Source organism: Pocillopora damicornis, chromosome 6, assembly GCF_964200805.1.
Source record: "Pocillopora damicornis chromosome 6, jaPocDami1.2, whole genome shotgun sequence".
Classification (NCBI taxonomy): domain Eukaryota; kingdom Metazoa; phylum Cnidaria; class Anthozoa; order Scleractinia; family Pocilloporidae; genus Pocillopora; species Pocillopora damicornis.
The window spans coordinates 5,382,814-5,409,504 of NC_142675.1; the positions used below are offsets into that span (position 1 = coordinate 5,382,814).

General features: G+C 38.7%; 2 protein-coding genes and 1 pseudogene across 4 annotated transcripts; 1 reads left to right on the forward strand and 2 right to left on the reverse strand.

Moving 5' to 3' along the window:
* Positions 1-1,408: 1,408 nt before the first annotated feature.
* On the reverse strand, positions 1,409-3,152 carry LOC149043608 (uncharacterized; annotated as a pseudogene).
* A 2,034-nt stretch (positions 3,153-5,186) lies between these two features.
* On the reverse strand, positions 5,187-12,723 carry LOC113671097 (uncharacterized). 3 transcript variants are annotated; one of them, XM_027187324.2, is made up of 2 exons: positions 12,565-12,723; positions 5,187-5,981 (listed from the first exon to the last, which is right to left on the reverse strand). In XM_027187324.2, exons 1-2 carry the CDS (start codon positions 12,592-12,594, stop codon positions 5,526-5,528), a joined length of 486 nt encoding a protein of 161 aa, XP_027043125.2. In that variant the 5' UTR covers positions 12,595-12,723; the 3' UTR covers positions 5,187-5,525. The 3 variants fall into 3 exon arrangements, with proteins under 3 accessions (XP_027043125.2, XP_089066518.1, XP_089066517.1); XM_089210392.1 differs by lacking the exon at positions 12,565-12,723 and adding an exon at positions 9,532-9,824; XM_089210391.1 differs by lacking the exon at positions 12,565-12,723 and adding an exon at positions 6,937-7,078.
* A 129-nt stretch (positions 12,724-12,852) lies between these two features.
* Positions 12,853-19,427, forward strand: LOC149043609 (uncharacterized). The gene is made up of 2 exons (XM_089210393.1): positions 12,853-13,319; positions 18,070-19,427. Exons 1-2 carry the CDS (start codon positions 13,284-13,286, stop codon positions 18,481-18,483), a joined length of 450 nt encoding a protein of 149 aa, XP_089066519.1. The 5' UTR covers positions 12,853-13,283; the 3' UTR covers positions 18,484-19,427.
* The last annotated feature ends 7,264 nt before the right edge of the window (positions 19,428-26,691 follow it).

Here is a 26,691-nt window from a genome sequence, read left to right on the forward strand (position 1 = left end):
ACAAAAAACAAGCAAAAAGAAAGCAAACAAAACTAGTCCTATTAAAACAGTCTCGACTTGACGTAGTCTCTGAAACGAATTCTATAAGAATAGTTTTTTACATGACGTAGTTTCTGAATCTTGAGGGGAGTCTACGCTCACGTTGTGATCGGCGCGGTCCACATTCTATCTTTGCAGGTAACGTGTCTTCTGATTCGATTCCGGGTGTGCTGGACATTGTTTCTCCTGTTGAGTCAGCGTTTGGCGGTTGTCTCTCCTGTTCTTGCTCTGAGTGCGTAGATGCGATTTCAAGCTGGTCCATCACTGCGCTGTATCCATCAGCTGGCTCTGCTTTCGCTCTCCTGATTTGGCAATAATTCCGGCGAACTGGTCCCATTGCTGTTTCGACCACGCAGGACCTTGGTGCGGGCTTTTCTTCTACCTCCCCATGGATCCATGGTTGAGACCTGTTTGTGGGGCAGAGTTTTAGGTACACTTTTTCCCCTTCTGTGAACTCTCTAAGCGGGGTTAGTGCCTTCTTGTCGTACTGCACCTTTGACCTATCTGGGACATGCTAGTTTTGGGACGTGCTGATAAGTAACTGTAGGGATGATGCCCCGAAGTTTTCGAGACATCAAGCGCTCAGCAGGAGAATAGTTGTATCCATGTTGGGGTGTGTTTCGGTACGCCAAGAGAGCTAAGTACGGGTCCTCCTTACGTGATTTCTTCAAGATAATCTTGACAATCTTAACTGCCGATTCTGCATTTCCATTTCCTTGGCTGTGGTAGGGTGACGATTTTGTACTGGTAACCCGTACTCGCGAGCGAAACGCGAGTACTCATGGCTGACAAACTGTGGGTCGTTATCAGTCCTGAATTCCTCTGGAATTCCGTATCGGGCAAAATTTCTTTTCATGGCTCTTATGACCGTGTTACCGAATGTGTTTTGCAAAGGTTCGAGCTTAAATTAGTCACTGTAGGGGTCCACCAAGACGATGTAATTGCTGCCATTTAGTTGAAATAGGTTTGCACTCACTTTTGAAGAAGGCCAAAAAGGTATGTCGTGTGACCACATGGGTACTCGAGCTCGCTCGCCCAAGTACTGGGCACAAACTCCGCAAGATGAACATGTCTACCTGATTGCTGCCTACATACCTGGCCGGTACACGGATTCGCGTGCTCGTCGTATACTGCTATCTGCGCCTTGGTGAGCTTTGTGTATCTTCCTTAACATTTCAGATCGCAAGGATGTGGGTACGATAACTTGATGAGACTTGTAAAAGATTCCGTCATACACTGTGATCTCGTCTCTTGAGTCCCAGTAAACTCTGATTTGCTCGGGCACTTCCTTCCTTTCTGAAGGCCATCCACTTAGCACCACTTTATGCAATACTGCTAGAACAGGATCTTTTGAAGTCTCCTCTTTGATCTAGTTCATTGTTTCAACGGTTACTCTATTTGCCCCCAGGTCCACTTGTGCTAGTTCTACACGAAACACTTTGCACTCTTGCATTACTGTCGGGGTTGTGTCATCATGAACACTGATGGCAGAGCGAGACAGTGTGTCTGCTATAAAAAGCTCTTTCCCTTTCTTATATCGAACTGTGAACTGGTATTTGAAGACTTTGGCTTTTGTTAGTAAAGGAAGCTTCTCTTCGATGGTCGGTATCGTGTACTTGGGTCTTTTAATTGCTTTGTTTATGGTCTGGCTTGGGTCGATACGGATGCGAAGTTTGCCGTTTGGTTTTTCTTTAACCAGCATATTAGACAGCCAATCTGTGGTTTGGGTAACAGGCCTAATAATCCCTTCTTCAGAAAACCTTTTCAGCTCTTCATTTACCCGGTCTAAGTTTGCCACGGGCACTCGGCGTGTTGGGGCATGTACAGGTGTAACAGAGGGGTCCAGCTGAATATGCATGGCGTCCCAAGGGATTTCCCGCGCCATGGTCTAAACACATTAGCATACTGCCGTAAAATTTCCTCCGCCGTTAGCATTTCGAGTGGGGGAAGTGTTTGCGGAGTTTGCGGAATCTCGTCCTCAACGGCGTTTGTTTTGTCTGCATAAATCTTCAAATACTATAGAGCCTGCGCATCCTTTCCGCTAAGAAGTGGTGGTTTGTCGCTAGGGACATCCACCACAAGAAAATCTCTTGTCTCTGGTCTGCCTTTTCTGTCGCAAACTAGGGTTACTTACCTTTTGGTCGCATTATTTGGCTTCCATATGTGCTGTTTCTTCTTTTGGTCTTTGAAACCTTCCAATTAGGGAATAACTGGCTTAATTGCTAGGTATGGCATTGCAAGTTGAAGCTGAGTCGATTTGTGCTCTCACAATTTTCGAAATTTGACTGTTGCCTGTTGCCCGCTTGCTTTCTTGTTCCTCCTTTACACGCACGAGCGAAATGACCAACGATTCCACACTTATTGCATCTCTTGCCAAACGCAGGGCAATGATGTTGACGAGGACTGGGATGGCTGCCGCGGCACCAAAAACACAGTGGCGTCGGTGGAGCAGAAGTTTGATTCTCACGCGTGGATTTGTTTGTGAAATTTACTTGCTCCTGCTAGGTGCTTCGTGCGGTTCTCATTAACTAATTCGCAAAAGTAGTCGCCTCAAAGCTTTTCGCGATTTCAACAACTTTCCGCAACTTAACCTTGGTTTGTGCGGCATCTCGGTGTCTGTGGCTCTTACCAATCAGTTTTACACGCAGGGTTTCAGACGTTAAGCCGGCGATAAACTGGTCTCGCATAAATTCGTCAGCGAAATTCTCATATTCGCTCTATGAAGCTTGAGTTCGTATACGCGTTTCCCAAGAACTGATCGATTCGTCTTCATTTTGCATCAGGCGAGGAAACTTCTGTCTTTCACCGGACACCCCAATGTCTGCGCCATAATATTCTCTCAGGGCATTAATAAGCAAGTGAGGTTTCGCCAGGTCTTCTGCTGAAAGCCCTAAACTGTATTTGTAGACCGCTCTGTTCGCAGGGGATAATGACGCCCGTAAAGATGCCATCGCTTTCTCTGGTTTCGTCCATTTTGCAGCCTCTGTCTCCTTCGACGGATCGAACCAGTTTCGCATGGTGCAGTAGTCGGTCATATCTTCAATGTATTCCTAAATGTCGTGTCTGTCATCTCCCGTTGTTTTAAAATCTGGAAAAAGAGTTTTTAAAGCCATGCTTGCCAGTATACTTAAATCGTTAAGCTATCTAAATTAATGCTGCGAGGGAGGAGGAAAAAAAATCACCGCTGCCACCATGTTAACGTCTCTGTTCCATATCCAAAACTGAATATTTAATGCATTGCAATCACTAAATATGTACAAGGTGTGCAAAGGTGTAAAGTATGCAAAGGTCTGTGCAATAATATGGTAATGCATGTAAGTGCAACGAAGCATGTGATACATAATTGTGTAACAAGAGCATGCACCACAGTGAGTAAAAGGGAGAGACAATTTGCTTAGCTATAGGAAATGTAATAAAGAAGACGAGAACTAAGAGTCTTTATGCTTCCTATTAGTGTGGGTCTTCTCAGAAGCTAGTTTTCCCCGTTATTGCATCTTTAAAAAAGGGCAAACAATGGACAACTAACGGAGTTACTTAAACACCCAACTACGAGAATGTTGCCGAAGTCGAAATAAAAATGAAGAAAGTTTTGAAGCAAAAAGAAGAGATGTAAACATATTTTTACATTGTTTACGCTAATTTATATGATTATTCATTGCAAGAAATGTATAGAAAATTCCTGCATGGTTCTTATATTTTTTTTTACTTAACCCTTTAACTCTCATGAGTGACCAGGACGGAATTTCTCCTTACAATATCAATACAATATCAAACAGGCAAGTGATAAAAAAAAAAAAAATATTATAATATAAACTGCGGTGTTATACAAGGATTTCCGGCTCTGAGAAAAGCCGTAACAACACACGTGAAAAAATATCGTATTTTTTCACGTGTGTTGATGTAGCCAATCAGCTGCTTACACTTCACTCGCCTTTGGCGTCACTCAGTCAGGTTGATGAATGAACGGCAAAGCCTTCACGATTCTCCATACAAGTTGTTTGTCGGAGCTTTCTCGAATCATGGCGGCCAAAACACTAAAAAATCCGTATCGCTGAGAGACAATAAGATACAAACTTGCCTAGAAGGGGAAGAAAACCAATATACTAAAAGAAAAACTGAAAGTTGCGTATTCAGTGGCTTTGGTGTTAGCATTTCTCTCGCCTGATAATGAAAATCGACAACTGGAAGATTTGCCACAAGCCGATTTTGGCCGTTTACCTGAAAGACTTCTGTCGGTAAGGACAAAGTCAATAAATGAGAATTTTGTAAATTGAAAATGACAACCATTGTTATTTTTGTAATCATGATTCAACGCATTTTTCCATCTTAAGAGTCAGCGCCAACGCACTCTACGTTTGTTTTCGAGGATTGTCGATTCATTTATTTTCATTCATTAATGAAGTCGGCTTTTCTTCCCAGTAAAGGGCTCATGTGTTTATATGGAAAACAAAATAATACACGGTTGCTTGCCGATATAGAATTTTTCTTCTCGTGTTCAACTTGACATCTCACTCGTTCGCTGCACTCTCTCGTGAGCTATCGAGTTACACATTCGAAGAGAAATTCCATATCCACGCGCGCCCATGTATTATTCTCTACATATCAGCTAGGGAATTATTAGTTGATACGATACCAAAATCTCAGAGCTAACATCATAAGAGTTGTATTGCAGACAGTAAGGAGAATTACTAATGAGATCTTGGTAGTGAAAGGGTTAAGGGAAACACTGAAGTACCGAGGAATCCCAAACAAAAAATTGTTTCAGTAGATTTCCCAGCCTTTGTTACCAATTCTGTTCTTTTGACTTTGTATCTTTGATTTTAATTTTGATATATCAATAAATGCAAAGTTACTGTGATAGCTGGAGATTCAGTTAAAAAAACGTGCACATATTAATCAAACGGTGGTGGAGTGTTAGGTGCACATTCACACATTTCGGCGAGAGAAGTTTTACGAATTTGGACGCACCCACGTCAAACTATTCCCTAATTTAAAAAGCATATTAGTGGGTTATCACAGGTGACGAGTAAGACTTCTGGTCGTAAGGTTTTTGATTGGAAATTGTTTATCATCTTTTAAAAAGAGTCAGAGTACTCCCCGAATCGAAAAGATAGATACACGTTTAAAAAAAGTTTAAGATTTCTTGATTTACCGATAAAAAGCTATTTATTGACCTAGCTGTTTCTTCTCTATCAAATATTTTAAGTTTAAGTCTACCTTCAAATTTTATTAACTTGGCAGGGCATTAGTTGTGAATAAAATGAATACATCTCTCATGGGAAAGGCCAAAGATTACCAGCCAAAGGCTATGGATATGTTTTTGACAGCGGTATAGAATTTAAGGAATCTTGCCACGTAACAAACTCAAATTGTCTGGTAGATTATGGAGTTATTTGTCACCCATATTATCAAGCTAGTAAAAAAATTTGCGTAATTATCGATTTTCATCTTTTCCTCCGTCGAAATAAAGCAAGGCAGACATCTTTCTAGGCGGCAGATGGCAAAGCCAGCAAACCATTCATTCGACCTGGTGCTGTTCTGGGTCTACCGTTTCGATTGGCAGGGCCAGATGTGCTGTCAGGGGATCTGCTGCTGTTGCAGAAACCTCGGGAAGCCTGCTTCGGACCCTTACGAACACAGTGGCCATGAACTGTATTTTTTAGATCTTCTGAAAAAAAGAACTCCCAGTCGCCATTTCCAGCCTGAATGACAAACTCTCTTCCTGGTTGTGAAAAAATGAATGCCGCATTTGAAAGATCTGCTCCCATGTTGGTTGCCTCTGAGATGTACGAGATGGCAGCTTGCAAAAATTTCAAGGTTGTCTTATCCTTTTCCTCGAGATCATTATGCTGTCCTTCGTTTCCACATCGTTTGGTAATCTCTTTTCCAAGGAACGTCGACGAAATCTTTTTAACGTAGAAGATCATGTCACTTGGGTAATCCTTAAAAAGCAAAATAAGTGGAATGTTATTGTATGTGATCCAAAAGGAAGCATTATATCGCTATCATAATCATCATCATCATCATCCTGAGGGTCAGTATTTAAGAATTGGGCGGCTTAACCTTACCTCGATATCCGAGGAATACCTCCCCGAACCCCCCCGAACCCGAGTCTGCTGTAAATCTCAATGACAAAATTCAGAGATATAATACGTATTTCAAAACATCATTTTCCACACCCGTTATCAGGCTCTTGAAATTAAAAAAAATTGGCAATTTTCAGCCAAAAACTATGCTAGGAGGATAGATTTTAGGCAGTTCGCTTCCTCTACTCATCATTTGGAGACGATAAGTCAAATTGGCATGGCTGCAATCATCTCAGTGGGGTGACTAGCTTCAAACAGTCGTCTGATTGTGCCTTCAGAATGAGCGGCGCATTGTCAACACCTTCGCAATCACAACTGATTGATTTTTCCATCTCCATCTTTAAAAATTGTCATAACAACTCATTAGCAATCACGAGATATTTCACGTTTTTCTCAATCTTCTTTCGATCATACGCTTCTTCGCTATCAAGTTGACAGTTTGCGCAAATACTGAAGAAAATATGTCACGCTTCTATTTCCGTCACTTTCAAGGTTCGACTATGACTGACTGGAGCTAAGTTACAATTTGATCTGACTCTAAATATGTTTAATTTTGCCAAGTTCTCTAACTTCTATCTACAAACATTACGCTATCGACGTTGTTGATCCTAGCAGTATGCAGGAAGCGTGTCCTACGAACTTCGTAATAGACCTCGCTCACCGTGGAGTCTCTGTGGCTCACTGGTAGAGCATCGGAGCGCGGTATCCGAAGGTCTGAGGTTCGATTCCTCGTGGGCGCTCAGAATTTTTTCTTTGTCCCACGCTCGTGACAAGACGAAAAACATCTTTCTCTAGGTAAAAATTTCCTTACCGATGTCATCCTCGACTTGTTATTTCCCATGGTTGTGTGTATGAATGGTTGAACCAGGGAGCGAACGTTCTCAAGGTAATTTCTCAGTTCTGTCGAGTTGATATAGCTGTTTGAAGGAGGTTTCCCTTTTCGTTTTCACTTTCACTTGTTTGAGGTGTTTCACTTTTGAGGGCTTTTTCCCTCTACTTAAATGCGCGAAAGATAATCCTTGATCAAACAGATGTCAGGGTTGCCTGGTGGTGATGAATAATTGGTCATGAAAACAACATTTTTCATTGACTAAGAAATGTAAAAAATACAAACGAAAAAAAAACAAGGGAAAAAAACCCTTGGAAATAAGAGAACTGAGTACAAAGGTCGCACACATAGTGCATGCTCTCTCGGAATTTGAAAATAAGAGATCCAAATTACGTTGGAACAATGCACGGGAAAACCCTTGAAAATCTAAAGCACGAGAATGGCTTAATTAAACAAAATGTTTCATTGGCTACAAGTTGTCACTGGATTCAGTTGATAAAAATGCAAGGGAAATAAGTCAACTTAGGCAAATAGGGAAAGTCTAAAAAATATGGTATTTCTAAACAGTATGGCTGCTATTCGACATATTTCAATGATCAATGCTCATTTTCAACTGGGTCCTACTTCCTGATTTCCGGATTATTCAAGAAACGTCAGAATAATTGTTAACAAAATCACATCTCCTGTTCTGGAAGCTGAGGTTTGAAAAGTGGAAGATAGAGGACGCCTCAATGAACACGACCGAACAAATATAAAACTTTTAAAAGCTGCCATCAATTTCTTGCTAACGGCGATGGAAGATGGAGTCGACCTAAGAAATGCAGTTGGCTGTAATCGGACACCCGTAATAGGACAGTCGAAGCAGCCAATCGTACGAAGTCCTCTCAGCTAAATCCACCAATCACAGAATTGATCACAATAACAATAGCAACAACCTCTTATTCTAGGAAAAACTGGGGAATCTTCAAAATGGAAGAATCTTTAACTATAAACATTGTCTCCACTAAAGGTATTTCAAGTTTACATGCATTTGTTTTTTCGAATGTTGTAATGGTTATGAGTAATTGGTAACAGGACTGCGTCGTCCAATTCTGTCTGTAATCATACTCGTGATTACAGAACTAACTGATTACAGAACGAATTAAACTACACTCATTCCTATCACCATTATTTCTCGCACTCTGAGTTGTCGAGGATTACTTCATATATCACTCCACACGAGTTGATTACAGAGAAGGTGTACCTAACGCTTTCATGCAAACGAACGCAGACACAGTTAGTACTAATTATCAGCTTTCATTCAGCTTTTGCTTGTGGCGTTATTAACTTGACCCAAGAGAATGTAAATTGTCTGTAGTCCCTTTCTTGACCTTATGATCTACGCGCATATCATTAATTCAAGAATGTTCACTTGGCCTTCGCCGAATAATTGTTAAATATATGCGTGTGTTAAAAGATTTCCTCGTAATTGTCAGTCGAAGATACTGCTTAAGTAAGTTGGCTGGAGTTGGTTCATTTCTTAATTTGTTTGTTTTTTCCAGAATGTCTATAAATGATCTGCAGGCGTAATAAAACTAAAATTTAGGTGTTAGTAGTTCAAGCCTCAAAGGGGACTTTGCGGCTGAGACAAAATGCGAATTAATCATATGTAGAAACTTGATGTGACACCAGCTTTAAGAGAAATTTTCTGCTATTTTTCTTTAACGTAAAATCGGAAGATAAACAAAAATCTTAGACCAAAGAAATGTATTTGCGAAGTTGCCGATAATAAAGGCAACAACCCTCCTAATTACCGGATTTGAGGATTTTTCTTTCCTTATTTACTCTTATATTTCAAATGATTTGCACGCAACTTTTCTGTCAGCTTTACGATCACACTTTCTGGAACAGTTTACTTTGACATTTCATCGAAATAAGTCGATTTAAGAGCGCTTGTCTGTCAAAATCAAACATATCGCGGCAAGGGTGGAAAATTCGATTTCTTTCTTATTTTAATGTTAGATAGGCTAGGCTATAAATAAAATCACTGGATACTTTTTTTTGGCAAAATATCTTTTTATTTCAGAGAAAAATACAAATAATGAAATTCCGTTAAAATCGTCATTTTTAGCAGCAAATTATTGCACGAGTTTGAGGGCTTCGCGTGCAAAAACGAATCACTATCTCGTCTTTTAAACACTCAAATCTTCTTTTCCGATCTCATGAGGCCTCACAAAATGATTTTTGTAAACATTGCGCTCTTCTTTGCGCTTAAAATAATTTAATTTCGAAAGCATGCATTTCTCTTCAGTAAAAATACTTCGTGAATAAAATTAATTTTCACCATGTGCTAAACCTTCAAATGGATTAAGCTTTTGTTGGTTGAATTTCGAAAAGATGTTCTCAATAAAACTATAAAAATTTGTTTGGGTAAGTGATTGAGAGCGATACAAATGAATGCTTTTCAAAGTCCGTTAAAATGCAGTTATTTGACCTTTTGCGGTCAACATTCCAGTCGCGAGTCACACTTATTTTAATATGTTTCAACCCATATGAGGTCGAAAAATGTACATAGAAAGGTATTCCAAATGCTCTAACCTCATTTGCCGCAGAAGACCGATCCAGAGACCATTTTAGTGCGATTTTCTTGTCGTTCGTCGTATTTAGGTCTGTATAAATGATAACGTCCGATGAAACCACCAACCCTGTCGAACACAATCTCGTTGTCAAACGTTCGATATCTTTCTTCACTGTGGCATCTTATTCAACGGTTCAGTTGACTGCGAGTATTGCTCAGTCTACAATGCACTAAAAGATTACATCTGACAGTCTAATTCAATGCTAAACTGAGTTGACTACAAACATGTACGCCATTTAAGTATTTGGATTGTCACGCAATACCGATGACAAAGGAACTTTAGGGGGTAGGTGAAGGACAAAACTCCATATAATTAAGCATTATCAGAATTGAACTCTTGGAACCTACAAAATATTTTATTCTTTAAACATTTTTGTAATAGTGTCATCTTTGTCTGGTGACAAACAGTAAAATACATTTATTTATTGCAGGGAAATATTCTTGTTTTTTTGGCGCTCTGTGCCTGTCGTACTTATTAGGGGTCTTTTTCTTTCTACTAAAATTGCAAGGAATACCCTAATAGCACGGAAGAGAACCTTTTGTACATTTTTACAACACCATGCTACAAAACGCGGTGGTGGGGATGTGTGGCTTATGTGAGGCTGGGGTGCTATGTTCCGTGGCCAATGGGTGGGGCTCGCATAAGGGAGTGGTACTACTAACCACTGTTAACAGACCTAACTACCGTTTAAAACCTTAAACTACAGAGGGGCCGACATATGTGCGCTCGGCACAAAATAAGGTCGATCTCATTTTCAGGACCGGTAAATTTGAAAGCCGACTCATGACTTGTGATATTCTTAGTGCATGAAAGTAAAGGAACAATTTCCGTTTCACGCATTCGATCTCTAGTGCTGTAATCACAAACTCCGCCAATAAGCGACTTGAACGAACAACAACCTTCCAATTTTATGTAACATAGTTGACCGTGTAAGTTAGTTTATATGTTAAAAACAAAGTCCGAAGCCCCGCTCTAAGCCAATAATAGGCATCGTGTAATTACCATAAACCAGGTTTTGTTTACTAAGGCTTACTATTTTTAGCAGGTACTAAATTTAGCTTTTCAACGAGTATCAGCCAAAGGCCCGATCTCCGCGACTTACATGAGAGAGATTTCGATGTTCACAACAACTAAAGAAAGCTTAGCAGCAGAGTGACGTCCTTTTACTTTCCCCTTCCCATACCCCCTAAAAAATAACTTTCCATTGTATGATTTGCATTGCGCGACGACTCTCCGTATACAAAACTGGGCAAAATTTCCGCACAGCCCCATACATCATTATACATCCATATATGGGGCTTTATTTTTCAGTGTATCACCAGTAAGATGTACATGCATAATTAAGTATGGGGCTGTGCGGAAATTTTTCCCAAAACTGCGTTGACTGCAACATATGTGTAGTGCCACTTTTAAAAACATCGATCAGATCTACTGCACCACAAACCAAACAACTCTCACAGTCAACTGAACCGCTGGATAAGATGCCACAGTACAGAAAGATGTCAAACGTTTTACAACGAAGGTTGGTGACAGTTCGCAGATTGACAGGCAGTTTCATCGGACGTTATAAATACGACGAGCGACGAGATAACCACAGTAAAATAGTCTTTGGATCTTTCTACTACCGCAAATGAGGTTAGAGCATTTGGAAATGTGTACTCATGTACATTTTCTGGCCTCATATGGGTTGAATCATATTAAAGTACGTGTGTGACTCGCGACTGGAATGTTGACCGCGAAAGGTCAAATAACTGCATTTTAACGGACTTTGAAAAGCTTTCGTATCGCTCTCAATCACTTGCCCATAGAAATTTTTACAGTAATATTGAGAAAATCTATTCGTAATTCTACCGCCCAAAGATTAATCCATTTGAAGGTTTAGCACATGCCGAAAATTAAATTTACTCACAAAGTACTTTTACTGAAGAGAAATGTATGCTTTCGTAATTAAATTATTTTACACGCAAAGAGGAACGCAGTGTTTACAAAAATCGTTTTGTGAGGTCTTATGAGGTTAAAAAAGAAGATTTGAGTGTTAAAAAGACGAGATTGTGATTCATTTTTGAACACGAAGCTCTCAAACTTGTGCAATAATGTGCTGCTAAAAATGACGATTTTAACGGAATTTTGTTATTTGTATTTTTCTCTGAAATAAAGATATTTTGCCAAAAAAAGTATCCAGTGATTTTAGTTATAGTCTTGCCTGTCTAATATTAAAATAAGAAAGAAATCGAATTTTTCACCCTTGCCACGAAATTTAGGATTTGTCTGATTTTTACAGACAAGCGCTCTTAAATCAATCAGATTCCAATGTCAGGTTGAAGGGTTTTTGTCAGAACTATTTTATTCGTAAACATTTATTCGTGCAATCGTGTGTGCCACAAAATGAACTTAAGAACAAGCTGGAATTCTCAGTTTTCTCAAAACGGACAGAACTTTTTGTTCACGAACTGGCAAGGGGGAACGGAGACAGCAATGTAGTGCAAAGAAGTTTCATACTCTCCAAAAAGGAAACTGGAGAAGGATGGACTTGATGCGTTTTAAACCTTTTTCTGGTCTTCATCTTAGACATTTTATAGTGGATTCGCTTGGATCACTCAACCGCGACCCAAACGCTGAAGAAAATATGTCACGCTAGGATTTCCATCATCTCTAAGGTTTGGCTGTAAACATTAGAGCTTAGATTCATTCGGAACTGACTGTCATAAGTTTAAGTTTGCAAAAATCGTTTGTTGTGGCTAGATATTTATAGGGACCCGAGGAATTGTCAATCCCTAGTTCTCATGGATCACATAAAGCTTACTGTAAATTTTCACCATTGTCAGAGAATGTATAAATTCCAAGGCGCAAATAAATTGCTGTGACCTCTGTCTAAAGCCGACAAGAACCAAAATAACCGTCGGTGGCATGCAATCTGCTTTCTTGAAATGATCAAAATAGCACCAAAATATCATGCTCTGAAATACTATTTGCGACGTAAAAATTTGCTTACCGATGTCATTCTCGACTTGTTATTTCCCATGATTTCAAAGGGCGAACGTTCTCAAGGCACTACCAAACAGCAGTCGATAAAAGTGTGTGAGAAGCGTATCCAATTTTCACTTTCACTTTCGTGTAGAGCTGGGGTTTTTTCCCTTTAGATGGATAGCGAGAGATAGAGGGTCGATAAAAGTTTGTGAGAAGCGTATCCAATTTTCACTTTCACTTTCGTGTAGAGCTGGGGTTTTTTCCCTTTAGATGGATAGCGAGAGATAGAGGGTCGATAAAAGTGTGTGAGAAGCGTATCCAATTTTCACTTTCACTTTCGTGTAGAGCTGGGGGTTTTTCCCTTTAGATGGATAGCGCCAGATAGAGGGATAGCCATCAAAACAAAAGGCTTCATTGGCTGCATGATGTAAACAATCCAGTCGGAAGAAAGCTAGAGGAAAAACCTATAGAATTCAAAAGCGAAAGAAAGGCTAACAAGATGTTTCATTGGCTATAAGATGTAAACAAACCAGTCGGAACAGTGCCGGGGGTAAAACCCATGGAATCCGAGAAGGATAGTCGACAGCCCAGGTTTACACACTGTTCAAAGCCTTTTTATTTGTGCGCTGCAGCTGTGAATAGTTTTTGTGCGAAACGCGTTTGAAACAAGGAAAGGGGAATATCAACACATCTTTCGTCCCACAATTTCAAGACACTGTTTTCATTAAGCCAAAACGTCGCATCATGGGAAACGTAACGAGCAATAGAAGAATGTATCCTGTAAGTATGGAACTTCCTTTCAGATAGAGCATGCTAAACAAATTTAAGAAACTTAACAAATGGTCAGACGAAAGTCAATTTACTTCGATAGGGGCTAGGGTCAAATAAATTATGCTGGAAAATTTAAGCATTATGCTTTCGAGCGTCACCGCTGAAAACATGGCATTTTGCCGAAAACTATGCTCAGAATCTTTCATTACGTTCAGTTTATTAGCTTTTAAGAGCCTCCAAAACTCCATCTCCTCTTCCTACCGCAAACAGGTAAACCTCTCTGGGAATAAAAGGTTTACTGAAGTCAGAACACAATATTTTGCTAGATCAAATTCTTAAATTGGAAGTAAGAAAAGAGGGCTTACTGTTCGGACATTACTCACTGTAATATCAAGAGAAATTTGGAGAAGTTTAGTCGATATGCCGGCATCATGCACGATGCTCTAACAATAAGCCCAAAATAATCTCGTCATTATTGATCAAACACCAGCCGGAATTTAATATCTGTATTTACCGTTTCATTTCGATTTAGGAATCAAAGTGTGATTAAAGTAGAGGCAAGTTAGATACTAAAATGATATAGTGATCGTCAATTACAGAAACTGCTGAACCGTTGGGAGAAAATTAACGTGGAGTGGGGCTCTAAGAGTCTGCAGTGCAAAGTCCTTCATTTTAGCGAGTTGCGTTCTTTTTTTTTTGCTACGGTTACCACCGATGACATAAGCTTCTGTAAGGCGTAAAGCAATCGGAAGGAGAATAAATCTGAATCAATCAACCGGCGAGCCACCTTTTTTGTACATAAACGACACAGAAAAAAGAGTTATCATATCAAACTCTTTCCCCAGCGCGACGAACATTTGTTTTTCTCGGTTCCAGGTGTACGCGACCACTAACCCTACGTAATGTGCATGCTCGGACAGGCTAAAGAGGGAAATAAAAAAAGTAAAGCGATTTTGCAATAAATACTTAACATACAACCCCGTTAGAAAGGCGAATCCACGATAGAAAGATACAAAACTGTATGATATTGAGATCAGGGAGGTTGACAAAATCAACAAGAGAGGTTGAAAATTCATTACGTTGGCTATAGCACATGCTTCGATGAATGGACACCCTTCAGGGCCGATAGAGGATTTGGATATTTTCCGTTTGTTCGCAGCGAAAAGCTGTTCATTCCCTCGTAAAACTCTCTAAAGGATAGAAAAGAATCGTTCCATGGCCAACTTGCTCGTGAAATAAAGAAAAAGCTTTGGTCTGGACGGCGAGAGGACCCTGATATAAACATAGACCTTAATGTTGACCGAGATGTTTTCATGGAAGGTCTTGGGAATGTTTTGCCCGGTGTTCTTCAAAGAGGGAAGATGGTTTACCAATTGGAGTCAAATAGGGTGCTTGATTCATATCTGGGGCTGAAGTAGGATGAAAGAATTTTAAATGTAGCTGAAGATTTTGCCTATGTAATTCCAGGAACTATTAAGTATTGGTTGGGACAAAGAAGTCCAATCATTGAATACAAGCTCATCGTTGTAGGTGTTCTTAACCCTTTCATAACCTGCTGCCTCCAGGAACTGAATCCTGTTTTTCTTCAGAAACAGTTGTTTGAGGGCATCAACCCCTTTGTGATTTGTGGATCTGAAGAAATCTTTAGAAGCTCTATTATTGTATTTTTCCAAGCCTTGCTGTGTGTAATATGCTATGTTCTGATAAAGTGACAGGAACTCAGGAACATGATAACATAGTGCACGCATGTAGGGAGTGACATCTTTTGCTTGGTAAACTTTGAGAAAGTGCTCAAACCATGATTTGATATTTCTTTGCAGTTCAAGAATACCCTCTTCAGATGTAAAATCGAGCTTCAAATCACCAATTATGTCCATAAATCTAGCCCAGATCACTTGTGTGTCTTTGTTTTGACTGCAATGAGGGACAAGCATAGGTCGGAATGTTTATATTCTGAAAGAGTTTCAACTTTTCTGGTCCAGTAAGATCTCTATATTCCAGCTTTTTGCTCTCTTTGTTGATTCTAAAATTAAAAGTGATTCCCATACTTTTGATAAATTCTTCATAACATGCCATGTGTTTATATTTATCTCTTGGGAATCCATCAGAGGTTTTTTTTTTCTCAATAGCATCACTTCTCAGCTCTCTTATGAACAAGTCAATCAAAACATCTGAAATCCTCAGAAAAAAATGTAATGTATCTATGATGACATGGTCCATAGGTATAAAATCAAATAATAGTTGTGCCTTACAGTTTGATTTCTTTCCAGTGGAAAACCTTGCTATTTCGGCGACAGTTCTAGCACCAAATTTGGGGTCATTAATTGACCATGTTTTGCTTGTGTCCCACTGTTGCTCCCTGAGACACTTGCACCACACACAAGCATAATCCTCATTTGCCCTGCCTAAACCACATACCAGTGCTAAAAATTTCAAATCTCCACCTAAAAAGTATTCAATTTTATCGGTGCCGCTATTTGCACTTATCTCCTTTAAGTTTGACATTTCCATTCGAAGGTCTGCTACGCTGTCTCTCAGATTATCATATGTCTCTGTAGTTTTTATAACAGCAAGTATATGATTTCCCTTCTCACCCATTGCCACATCCTTTTCATGGAGAATAGTAAAAGTGAAGTTGACAAGTGTAAGCCCCTTTCCAATATTTGTACCATCACCACTAAGCTTGATCTTAATAGTTACTCCATCACTGATTTCTCCATTCTTCTGAAGCCTAACAATGTGCTCTTGCAAGCTTTCTGCAAATCCTAACTGCACACTTTTAGCATCTCCTGGTGTTGGTTTCAAGTTCCATTCACTGTTTAGCTCATTAATTCGCTACTTGATGGAATATATATTGGGGAGATCATTAGCCTTAATGGCAATTTCATGCCAGGCCTCATTTGAAATAATGAATTTATCTTTGAGGTAGAGCCACATATTTATGTTATCAATGTCATCATTATTAAGGGCCTTTGGGTCAGACTCTGTAAATGGCAGCTCTCCCTCTCCAACAAGATTGAAAATTTCATATTGATTAGTCACAGTGTTGAGGACTTCAATTTTGGTTGCAACAAAATTATACAGCCCAAGAAAGGAGAGTGTAGTCTGACACTCCTCCTTCAGTTGATTTTTAATTCTCTTTTGATGGTGCTTAGAATAGTCATTAAACTTCTTCTTAGCTGGGCCTCTACCTTTTTTCCCATTTGTAATCACTTTTTTGGTCAACTGAATAAATTTTTTATTGTAGAAGGCCCCTTTTTTCTCAGCTTTCTCGAGAGCTTCTCGGGCTTTTTTATCCACTCGCAATGACGCTTTGCCTTCTCCTGTACCAACGATTCTTCTAATTTTATTTTTCCGCCCTCAACTGGCTGTTCTCATCTTTAAGCTGATGTACATCAACCTCGTTGTAATACACCTTAAATCGATACCGAGGGCCCGTTTCCAAATTGTTAAGAAGTGCATTTAATTGCCACGATTACTAGCTTTCTTGACAGCTTTCTGAAAACAGAATATATTCTTTCTGAAGACTTCTGATATATGGCTATTGATTATTATACCTCGTATACCTGATTGCTCAAACACTTTGTTTACAATTATTGAAAGGACCGACTCATGGTTTTCTCTGAAAACTTCTTTGCTTTCAAATAGTATAGATTAGTAAGCTGAAACGAAAATCAATCAGGGAACTTTACGAAAAATCCAGCGAACAAGCTTAAAAAAGGCATTTATTTAGACTTCATACTGCGATGAACTTCACAAATCTTACTTGTTTATCTCGTAAGTAAACAATGGCAGATCAATTCCCGAAGCGATTTCTGAGTTTCCCGATCCCTCTCCTACTGCTTTCACGCTCACAAAACAGGAAAATATCAAAAGGAGGAAGATACAGCTGTTTTGAAACGCCATTTGACGAGGGTAAATCTGCTTTTTGTTCGACACTTTACATATCAAAACAAAGGAAATTTGTTCCTCTTTTTGATTCTGGCGGTACATTTTTAAATTGCGCTTGCGTAAAAGGGATATCGCCCGGGACGCTTCGCTCGGTTGTGTTTTGAACAAAAACGCCTTGTTAATTTCACGCAACCGCTCGGAGAAAAGGTTAAAATAACGAGGGAAAAACTTTACCTTCAAGTTAGAAAATTAGCGACATAGAAAGCCACAATATTGTAGTTTAATATTTCAGAGGTACATTGAGTGCTTTCACCGTAGAGAATCTGCACGATGGTAAAATGTTCGAAAATTACACTCGATTTGAGTGGGGTGTTGAAGTGGGCGTGGTCACTATTCGTGTTAAGACTATTTGTACCCCATGAGTTTGATATGACAAGCACTTGATAAAAAGGCTCAATTTAATTTAACAATTACTTAAGCTTGCTATTTCCACTTCTACAAAATTATGGAAGTTCACAGGCTGAATTTCTACATAGCGAGAGTCCATACCTGTATTTTCAATGCTGTTGTTTATAATTCTCTCATAACTTGGTTACACTCAGGATACATCCGAATACAAGCGAAACGACCGATTCAGTGATACACAAGTTAAGATTTTCCAGACAGTGTTACTCTCACAAATGCAAACTTCGGAACTTGTTTATAGGACTTCAAAAATACCAAAAAACAACAACAACAACAACAACAACTAGCTAATTTTAAAACGAATGAATAAAACTTGCATTTTCTGATAGAAGCTTTGTACCTATACGATATATTCCCAAGGTTAATTCTCATATTCACTTGGGTCTTGGGTATCTGATTTCAGGATTTTTCAAGAAGTTACAGAGTTACTGTGCACAAAATCACAGCCCTTGCTCTTGGAGCTGAGGTCAGAAAAATAGAAGATAAAAGTTATCCAGATGTCCACGATGAAACTACCATAAAGTTCTTAAAAGCTGCCATTCATTTCCTGCCAATGGCGCTGGATGATGGAGCCGATCTTACAAATGCTGTGTTTCTCTTCGCTCAGGCAGGGAAAGAGTTTGTCGTTAAGGCTGGAAGAGGTGACTGGGAGTATTATTTCTCCGAGGAAAATTCTAACCAGATTACTGGTAAATGCGTTCGCAAGCCCTGGTTGAGGTTCTTTTGGGACAAAGTCTCATCTGCTGTTTGCCGTTTTGGTGAAACACTGTTATCCCTCGGTGCAAGCTCCATCAGAGCCTTACCGGGGGTTTTCTAGAGTGACCCTATCTGATGGAATGTTACTCAAACTCATTAATACAGTAATGTTTATGACATACTCCCCTCTTCCAATAACTGATTTCTTTTGCACCTCCAATTTTCATTAGGGTAAAACTAATTTTTTTACGTCAAGGGTAAGTAAAAAGCCCTTCAACAAGATTTTAGAGTGCTCAAATTCCTTTTGTAATTATCAAATTCAACTGAATTCCAATTACCCAGCATTGGTACCACTTTCTTTCAAAGGTAGTAACATTTAAATAGAACAGAAAAATGAGAATACATATATATGATAAAAAAAAAGAGTAGTCCATAACGATTAGCGATAACATTCTGCAGATGAATAACTGTAACCCTTGGACGTACATAAAAATTAACTCACGCCCCAACTTTTTCTACAGGGGAGGGGTGGTTGGAACCCTTCCCTCCCTCGGAGTTACGTTGCGGTATTTTGAAAGGTTTTTACCTTATATAGATAGCTTGCTATGTCGTCTACGGCTATGATGTTAATATCATTGGACAGATATGCAAACGACGCTACCAGAGGCCATAGATGTTATCCAATATGGCGGATCGTTTTAGTTTTTCATTTTCTACACTATAACTTTTGGCTTGTCAAAAGAACAGTAGCCATTGATCTTGACAAGAAAATACGACTTAGAAAACAAATAATAGGTTTACTGTAATTCCCTTTTCAACTGAAAAACCTTAAATTCTTTCGTAGCTCATATCAACCCTTAGACCACACCTCACTTTTTATTTAGGATAATCCTAAACAAATGGATGAAAATGTGATATCTTTTAGGAGACTCGTCTCAAACAAGTTCATTCATTTGTCTCAAAGAGAAAACGATGCAGAATATTTGCTAGAAACCATTATGCAATTTTTATGAATCTATGTTTTGACAGTAATAAACGATTTTAGCATGAAAAGTGCACTTAAAACGAGAAGAGTCAATGGCATCGAGCTTTTATCACTTCGTCTCATCAATTTTTATATAAAGTCTTTAGTACAATCACATCGTTTAGATGTATTCGAGGGTCTGGATGGGTTTAAGTGTTATCTACCCATTTTTTTCTTATGTGGTTTATGAAATGTGCGAATTTTTAATCTTTGGGGAACCGTCGTTGTTATTGCCGGGGGGGAAGGGGGTAAGGCGGATTTTGTTTGTGTCACAACATAATTTACTTGATTCCCCCTATCCCCCCCCTCCCCACTAAGGTTCCGTAGTTATCTTATGATCCCCCCTTAATCAGCAGTCAATTTTCTTTGGTCCTTCCTTTATCCTCTGTCAGCGAAGACCCTCCCCCCCCTCCCCCCTCCCCCTCCACTCCCTCCGAAAACCACGTGATTCCCCCGAAAATGTTGAGATGTTCAACCGCCTAAAATTGGATTTTTTTATGTTATGGAGGCAACATTTAAATATTTTAATGTCATAAAGGTACTACTATCGAGACTCTCTTACAGGAGTTCTAAATCACGAGTCAGATGAGTCCACCAAAAGTTTGGTTAAAATGTGTTGGTAGGTTCTTAGATTACAAAGAGCGAAAATTTATCATAGCCTAGCATTTCTGTTTAACAAAATGTCACAAAATGTAGCAATAAACATAAACGTGTGATGGATCAGCTAAGGAGGAAGAAATCAAATTAACCCTTTTTGCCGATGACATGACTCGTTTTCTTAGAAATACTACGTCATATCACCGTTTAGTGGCGACTCTGAAGTCGTTTTCTAGATTCTCCAACCTCCAAGTCAATAAAGATGAGACTGAAATTTTTGCAATTGGTAGCCATCGTCTTGATCAAAGAAATTATGCTCATAAAGTACGAACTTCAGTTAAAACTCTGGGGATCGTTTTTGACTATATCGTCTCATCGAGGATGAAAGCGAACTTTGAAGCAGTTTTAAAGTCTATCAAAGATACAATAAATATGTGGAAACGATTTTGCATGTGTTGGATATCTAGTCGATGATCCTCGCACAGAGGGTGATGGTATTAAAAAGATTTACAAATAAAGATAATAACAGCTCTTGGAAAATAACATTGAATTACTTCCTTTCTCAGGTAGGGGTAGAATTTATTCTTAAGTGTCATTTTGATACCAGACAGTTACCTATCTACCTTCCGGCCTTTTATAAGGAGTGCCTGGACGCTTGGTCCATGTTAAGGCAACCTTCCATAGTTTCGTATGAAGATGTAGTTCACCAGGTTATATGGAACGATAAAAATATTACTGTCCAAAAGCTCTCACTTTTCGAAAAACACTTGCTTTCTAAAGGAATTGTTACGATCGGTGATCTCATTTCTGACACTGGAATCTTCTTAAAGGGTGTTAAGGTGTTACATACAAATTTATCTCCGATACTGACAACATTTTAAGTAAATGAGCGTCGTGGACGCGTATTATTAGACAAAGCGCTCAACATCTCCTTTCTCATACAGATGACATAATTTATTTGAAGTTGGGAGATTCTGAGGTAATGTTAGCAAAAGTCACACCCATATCGCTTCATAACGCGTTTAAAAGCAAAAAGCAAATCCCTCCAACTGCGCAAAAAAAATTTAAGGAAAAATTTCCACAGTTTTAGTTTGACTGGAATAAAAAATACTCCTTGCCTTTTACCGTCACAATTGAAACTGAAATTAGAGAATTCCAATATAAAGTATTAAATAATATAGTACTTATAAACGAAAGATTGTTTAGGTAGGGATTGTCGGATTCGCCTTTATGTACTTTTTGTGAACAAGAGGTTGAATCTTTCGAACATATATTTTTCTATTGCAATGTTACAAAGGCTTTCTGGGAGGCTTTCTCTTCTTGGCTTGGTGAATGTCTAGTTAACTTTCAAACATTTACGATAATGGATATATTTTTTGGAGTTTTCACTGCGGAAGAGGACTTTATTATTCTAAATCATCTAATACTGACAGCTAAATTTTATATATGCAAGTGTAAATTGAATTCTAAGAATCCCTCCGTACGAGTTTATAAGGCCAAGATCGGGAAAATATATCAGGTAGGAATGAAGATGGCAGCAAAGCGGAATAAATTAGCTAAACAGTTTCAGAAATGGGATAAGCTTTTGCCACATATTGGTTTGTGGGATGGGTGTCGTTCAAACAATGCAGAGTAGCATAGGAAGTCAAACTTTATTGTAACGCATACTATTTTGCTATATACTACTAGTATGATACTGTAAGTAATTTACCGTAACACATTGAAAGTAGTGTAATATGTCGTAAAATAATGTGAATGTAGAGTATTGTGTAGGTAGTGGAAGTAATCTAAAGTAAGTCATCTACTGTAATCAAGTTGATTGTAAATTATACTTTGTTAGTAGTGTGTTCTCAATGAATTATTGTAAGTGACGTATTGTAACCGAGTCCTGTACTGTATTGTAAGTAGAGTAATGTTTTGTAGAATGCCAAAAAATAAAGAAATTACAAAAAAACTGCGTCTTACTTCCTGATTTCAGGATTATCCAAGAAATACCAAAATAGTTGTTAACAAAATCACATCTGCTATTCTGGGAGCTGAGGTTAAAAAAGTGGAAGATAGAAGACGTCTCAGTGAACATGACCGAACAAAAATAAAATTTTTAAAAGCAGCCATCAATTTCTTACCAAGATGGAGCCGACCTGAGAAGTGCTCTGTTCATCTTCGCACAATCAGGGATGGAATTTACCGTCAAGGCTGGAAAAGGCGACTGGGAATATTATTTCTCCGAAGACAGTATTAACAACATCGCTGATAAATGCGTTCGTAGGCCCAGGTTGCGGTCTATTTAGATTGGAATCACTTCCACTGTTTCTCGTGTATGCGGCCCATTGTTATCTCTCGGTTCAACAATTGCACTAGCTGCTGCCTAAACTTCTAGGACAATCGACTTTTATTTTTTCTTTAAGCTCGAGCATTTATTTTTCAGGAGCACACAGGAGTCATCTACGTCGGTTCTTCAAATGCTCACGGGATAAGTCATTTCGTTCAGACCAAAATAAAATTCAAATTTTTTTAGCTTCTAAAAATTACTCAGGTGATTATAGCGATCATGACAATCAATACAATTTCCTCAAATGTGATTGGTGCATTAGCAGCTTTATTTTCCACTAATCATTCTGTACAGTTATAATCCAACGGTGTAATCGGACAGCTGGCTGTAATTGGACACCTGTAATCGCACAGTTGAAGTAGTCAACAGTTGAAACTAAGTCCACTCAGTCCACCAATCACAGAATTGATCACAATACCCATAACAACAACTTCTTATCCAAGGAAAAACTGGGAAATGTCTAAAATGGAGAGATCTTTAACTTAAAGCACTGTCTCTATCAGAGATATTTATTTTAGATGTATTTTTTTTCGAAAATTGTAATGGTTATGATTAATTGGTAACAGGACTGTGTGTCGTCCAATTCTGTCTGTGATCATACTCTTGATTACAAAACGAATTTAACTGCACTCATTCCTATCGCCATTATTTCTCGCGCTCTGATTTGTCGAGGATTACGTGATATATCACTCCAGGCGAGTTGATTACAGAGAAGGGGTGCCTGACATCTCAGCCTTTTTATGGCGGATTCGCTTGGGTCACTCAAACACGTCCCAAATACTGTGGAAAATATGTCACGCCACGATTTTCAACATTTCCAAGGTTTTGCTATGAACATTAGAGCTAGGATTCATTCGGAACTGACTGTAAATACATTTAAGTTTTGAAGAAATTGTTTGTTATGGCTATATATATATATATATAGAAGCCCGAGGAATGGTCAATACCTAGTCCTAATGAAGCTTCATGTAAATTTTCACTATTGTTAGAGAATGAGTACATTTCAAGACGTCAATATATGTTCCTGTGACCTCTGTCTAAAGCCGACAAGAACCAGAATAACCGTCGGTGGCATGTAATCCGCTATCTTGAAATGATAAAAATAGCACCAAAATATCATGCTCTGACATACTATTTGTGACGAAAAGATTTGCTTACCAATGTCATATTTGACTTGTTATTTTCCATGATTTCAAAGAGCAAACGTTCTCCCGGCTCTACCCAACACCAGTTGACAAAAGTGTGTGAGAATGGTATCCAATTTTCATTTTCACTTTGGTGTAGAGCTGGAGGTTTTACCCTTTAGCTTGAGGGCGTAAAATGCAATAAATCATTGATCACACAAATGTCAGTGTTAACTGATGAGGAGGATAATAGCTCATCAAAACAAAATGCTTCATTGGCTACATGATGTAAACAATCCAGTCGGAACAAAGCCTTGTGTTTGTGCGGTGGAGCAGTGAGTGGTTTTTGTGCGACACGCGTTAGAAACAAGTAAAGGGGAATATAAACGCGTCCTTCGTCGTACAATTTCATGACACTGTTTTCATTAAGCCAAAACGAAGCATCATGGGAAACGCAATTGGCAATAGAGGAATGGCTCCAGCAAGTGTGGAACTTCCTCTCAGATAAAGCATGCAAAAAATATTTAAGAAACTTGACAAACAGCTGGACGAAAGTCGATTTCGTTCGGTAGGGGCTAGGGTCGAATAAATTATGCTGTAAAAATTTAAGCATTCTGCTTTTGAGCGTCACTGCTGAAACATGGCATTTTGCTGAAAATTTTGCTAAGAATTTTTCGTTATGTTCAATTTAATAGCTTTTAAGAGCCCCCAAAACTCCCTCTCCTATTCCTAACACGAACAGATAAACCTTTGTGGGAATAAAAGGCTTACTGAAGTTCAGAACACAACATTTTACTGGATCAATTTTTTAAATTGCAAGCAAGAAATGAAGGCTCACTGTTAGGACATTACTCATGCTACAGAACTTATCTCTTGTTGAATTGTAATATCTAGGAAATTTTTGAGAAGTTTAGTCGATATGCCGGCATTATGTATGGGGTGTAATTACTGTCAAAAATAAATGTTTAACTATGATGTCCACAATTTCAGTTATGACATTGAGATATGCAATTGTGCTATTCCAGTGTGACGTCTTAATATGCTATTTTGTTCTTGTGTTATGACTTTATGTTATCACATTTGACTATTATGCTTTTGCAATGTGTCGATTTGTCACTCTACCTTGGCGTTCGGCTATTATACTTTGCTATTTTGCCATTGCATTCTAGTATTCTTCAATTTCGACATTGGGACAAGCAGTTTTGCTGTTGTGATTTGTCATTTTCATAGCGTGCGTTTCATTATGGTGTTTTGTCAAGGTAACGTGCTGTTCGGCCTGACACTGAGAAACGAGTTTCGGGCAAGACAAATGAGAAAATGAAATTTCCCTTAACATTAACACTACTTGTGCAAACATTGTAGTGATATGAATGAGCGACAATCTGATATCAGCTTGACTACTATGTGTGTGATATGGATGAAGAAAGTGACTGTAAAGGCTAAGATTAAACAAATGGTAAAAGGCAGAGCATATACTACAGATATCTGTGGAAGCGGAAGAGTTAGCCAAGACCTAATACAGCTCCAAGAGTTATTAAAACGTCCCAAGTGCATGCATAATGTAATAGTGCACGGTTCTAGTACTTACCGTTATTCTTATAGTAAACCTGTGTGAAGTTATCTGAAATCCACCTGGGTGTCACAAGAACATGCTTGAAAATGTCTGCCACTTGCCTTTACAGTCACTTCCTTCATTCATATCACTACAATGTTTACACAAGTAGTGTTAATGTTGAGGGAAATTTTATTTTCATCAATGTTAATCACACAATAATATTGTACTTACAGCTCATCATCTTTGCAGCAGATTTCCAAGTGCTGTCTGACAGAAGTTGCTTGAATCTTTAGGCTACAGTTAGTACAAGCAACCTTTGGAACATACCCAGAATCCTGCTTGACAAACACATTACATGTGGTAGCCAAGCTGATATCAGATTGTCACTCACAAAAATGTTTCGAAGTTACCAACAAGTGGCTCTAAGTATTCGGTTTGCAGGAAAATAAAACTAAACATAAACACCTTATGGAGAGTTTGGTAGAGTGACTTGAGTGATTTATTGAAAAGTGTAACTATGCAGCTGCACTATTTTTTTCAGTCTCTACAACAGTGGCACTTAGAAATTACACTTGTGAAAGTTTGATTAAATTGAGCTTACATAAGACCTGTACAGTGCAATCTGAACCAAGATCCCATCGAGGCGGTTTTAGAGGATTGCCAGGTGTGTAAAATTTTACAATAATTTCAAAATAATTTTTGAAATATTTGTTTAAAAAAGTTTAAAAAAAAATTAAAACTGAACTAGTGAGCAGCGCTGTGCGAACAGTAGTGTAAAACTTCTTTATTCTCTGACGCGTTTCGTCTAACTGTCATAATCTTCTTTAGGGAGTTTACAAGTTGACACTAAACGCCTATATTTATAAGCCATTGTTAGCGGCTATTGCGGGGGTCAATGACCATAAGGGCTTGGCTGGACCTACGAGCAGGAATAGGCAAAGTTGTGAAAAATTTGAAAATTTCTTTCGAAAATTTTTTAGGTGAGGTGAGAAATATTTTCGGAAGCCATGGCTTCAGCAAAAAATTTACCACTTTGAAAAATTGAAGCGGTTTTTTACAAGATGAGCCTGGAAAGCAGTTGGCAAATTTGGTTAGGATGGCTCGTGTACTTTACACGTGTGGTTTATGTTATACTCATTCTTTCTTAAATTTAAGTGGTATAAATAGCTTGTCTAAAACAGTAGTGTGATACAATAGCAAACGAGATATACTCGTTCCAATACAGCGTCATGTGATGAACAGCCTTCATTAATTTTAGAACAAGTTTTATAAAATCAGTTTACTCTTTCTTGTTATAGCCGAAAATTGTTCGAAGATTGGTTGTACCATCACTGCAAACAGTGGAGGTACTTTGACATGATTCAGTGCGAGAGCTACTGCCACTGATTTGACGTTTTTTTGGTTTGTTTTTTCTTTTTTTAGGTCTAGTGGAGTTGTTAGAAATTACCAAGCAAAATTAATCCGCCACTTTCTTCCTTTAGGTGTTGTACAAAAACAGATGAAGAGCCCGATGATGGATTTGTCCTTCATGTGAACAATAACCTGGAAAATCAGTTTTCCTCGATAGAAAACTCTCTCGATTACGGCCAAGCCATATTTCTCCAGCAGAGCACACTGTGAATTAAAAACATCGGTCGCAGAGTCACGCAACATTGCGTGATTTTCCAAACGTGACATGCTGTTGCTGCATTATTTTA

What these genes read in the sequence shown, in the direction of transcription:
- LOC113671097 (XM_027187324.2), bottom strand. Translation starts at nt 12,594, where the DNA reads ATGGGAAATAACAAGTCGAGAATGACATCG. An exon ending in ACAAGTCGAGAATGACATCG is followed by an intron (nt 5,982 to 12,564) that starts GTAAGCAAATTT and finishes TTGCTTTTTAAG; the next exon opens with GATTACCCAAGTGACATGAT.
- LOC149043609 (XM_089210393.1), top strand. Translation starts at nt 13,284, where the DNA reads ATGGGAAACGTAACGAGCAATAGAAGAATGTATCCT. An exon ending in GCAATAGAAGAATGTATCCT is followed by an intron (nt 13,320 to 18,069) that starts GTAAGTATGGAA and finishes ATCTGATTTCAG; the next exon opens with GATTTTTCAAGAAGTTACAG.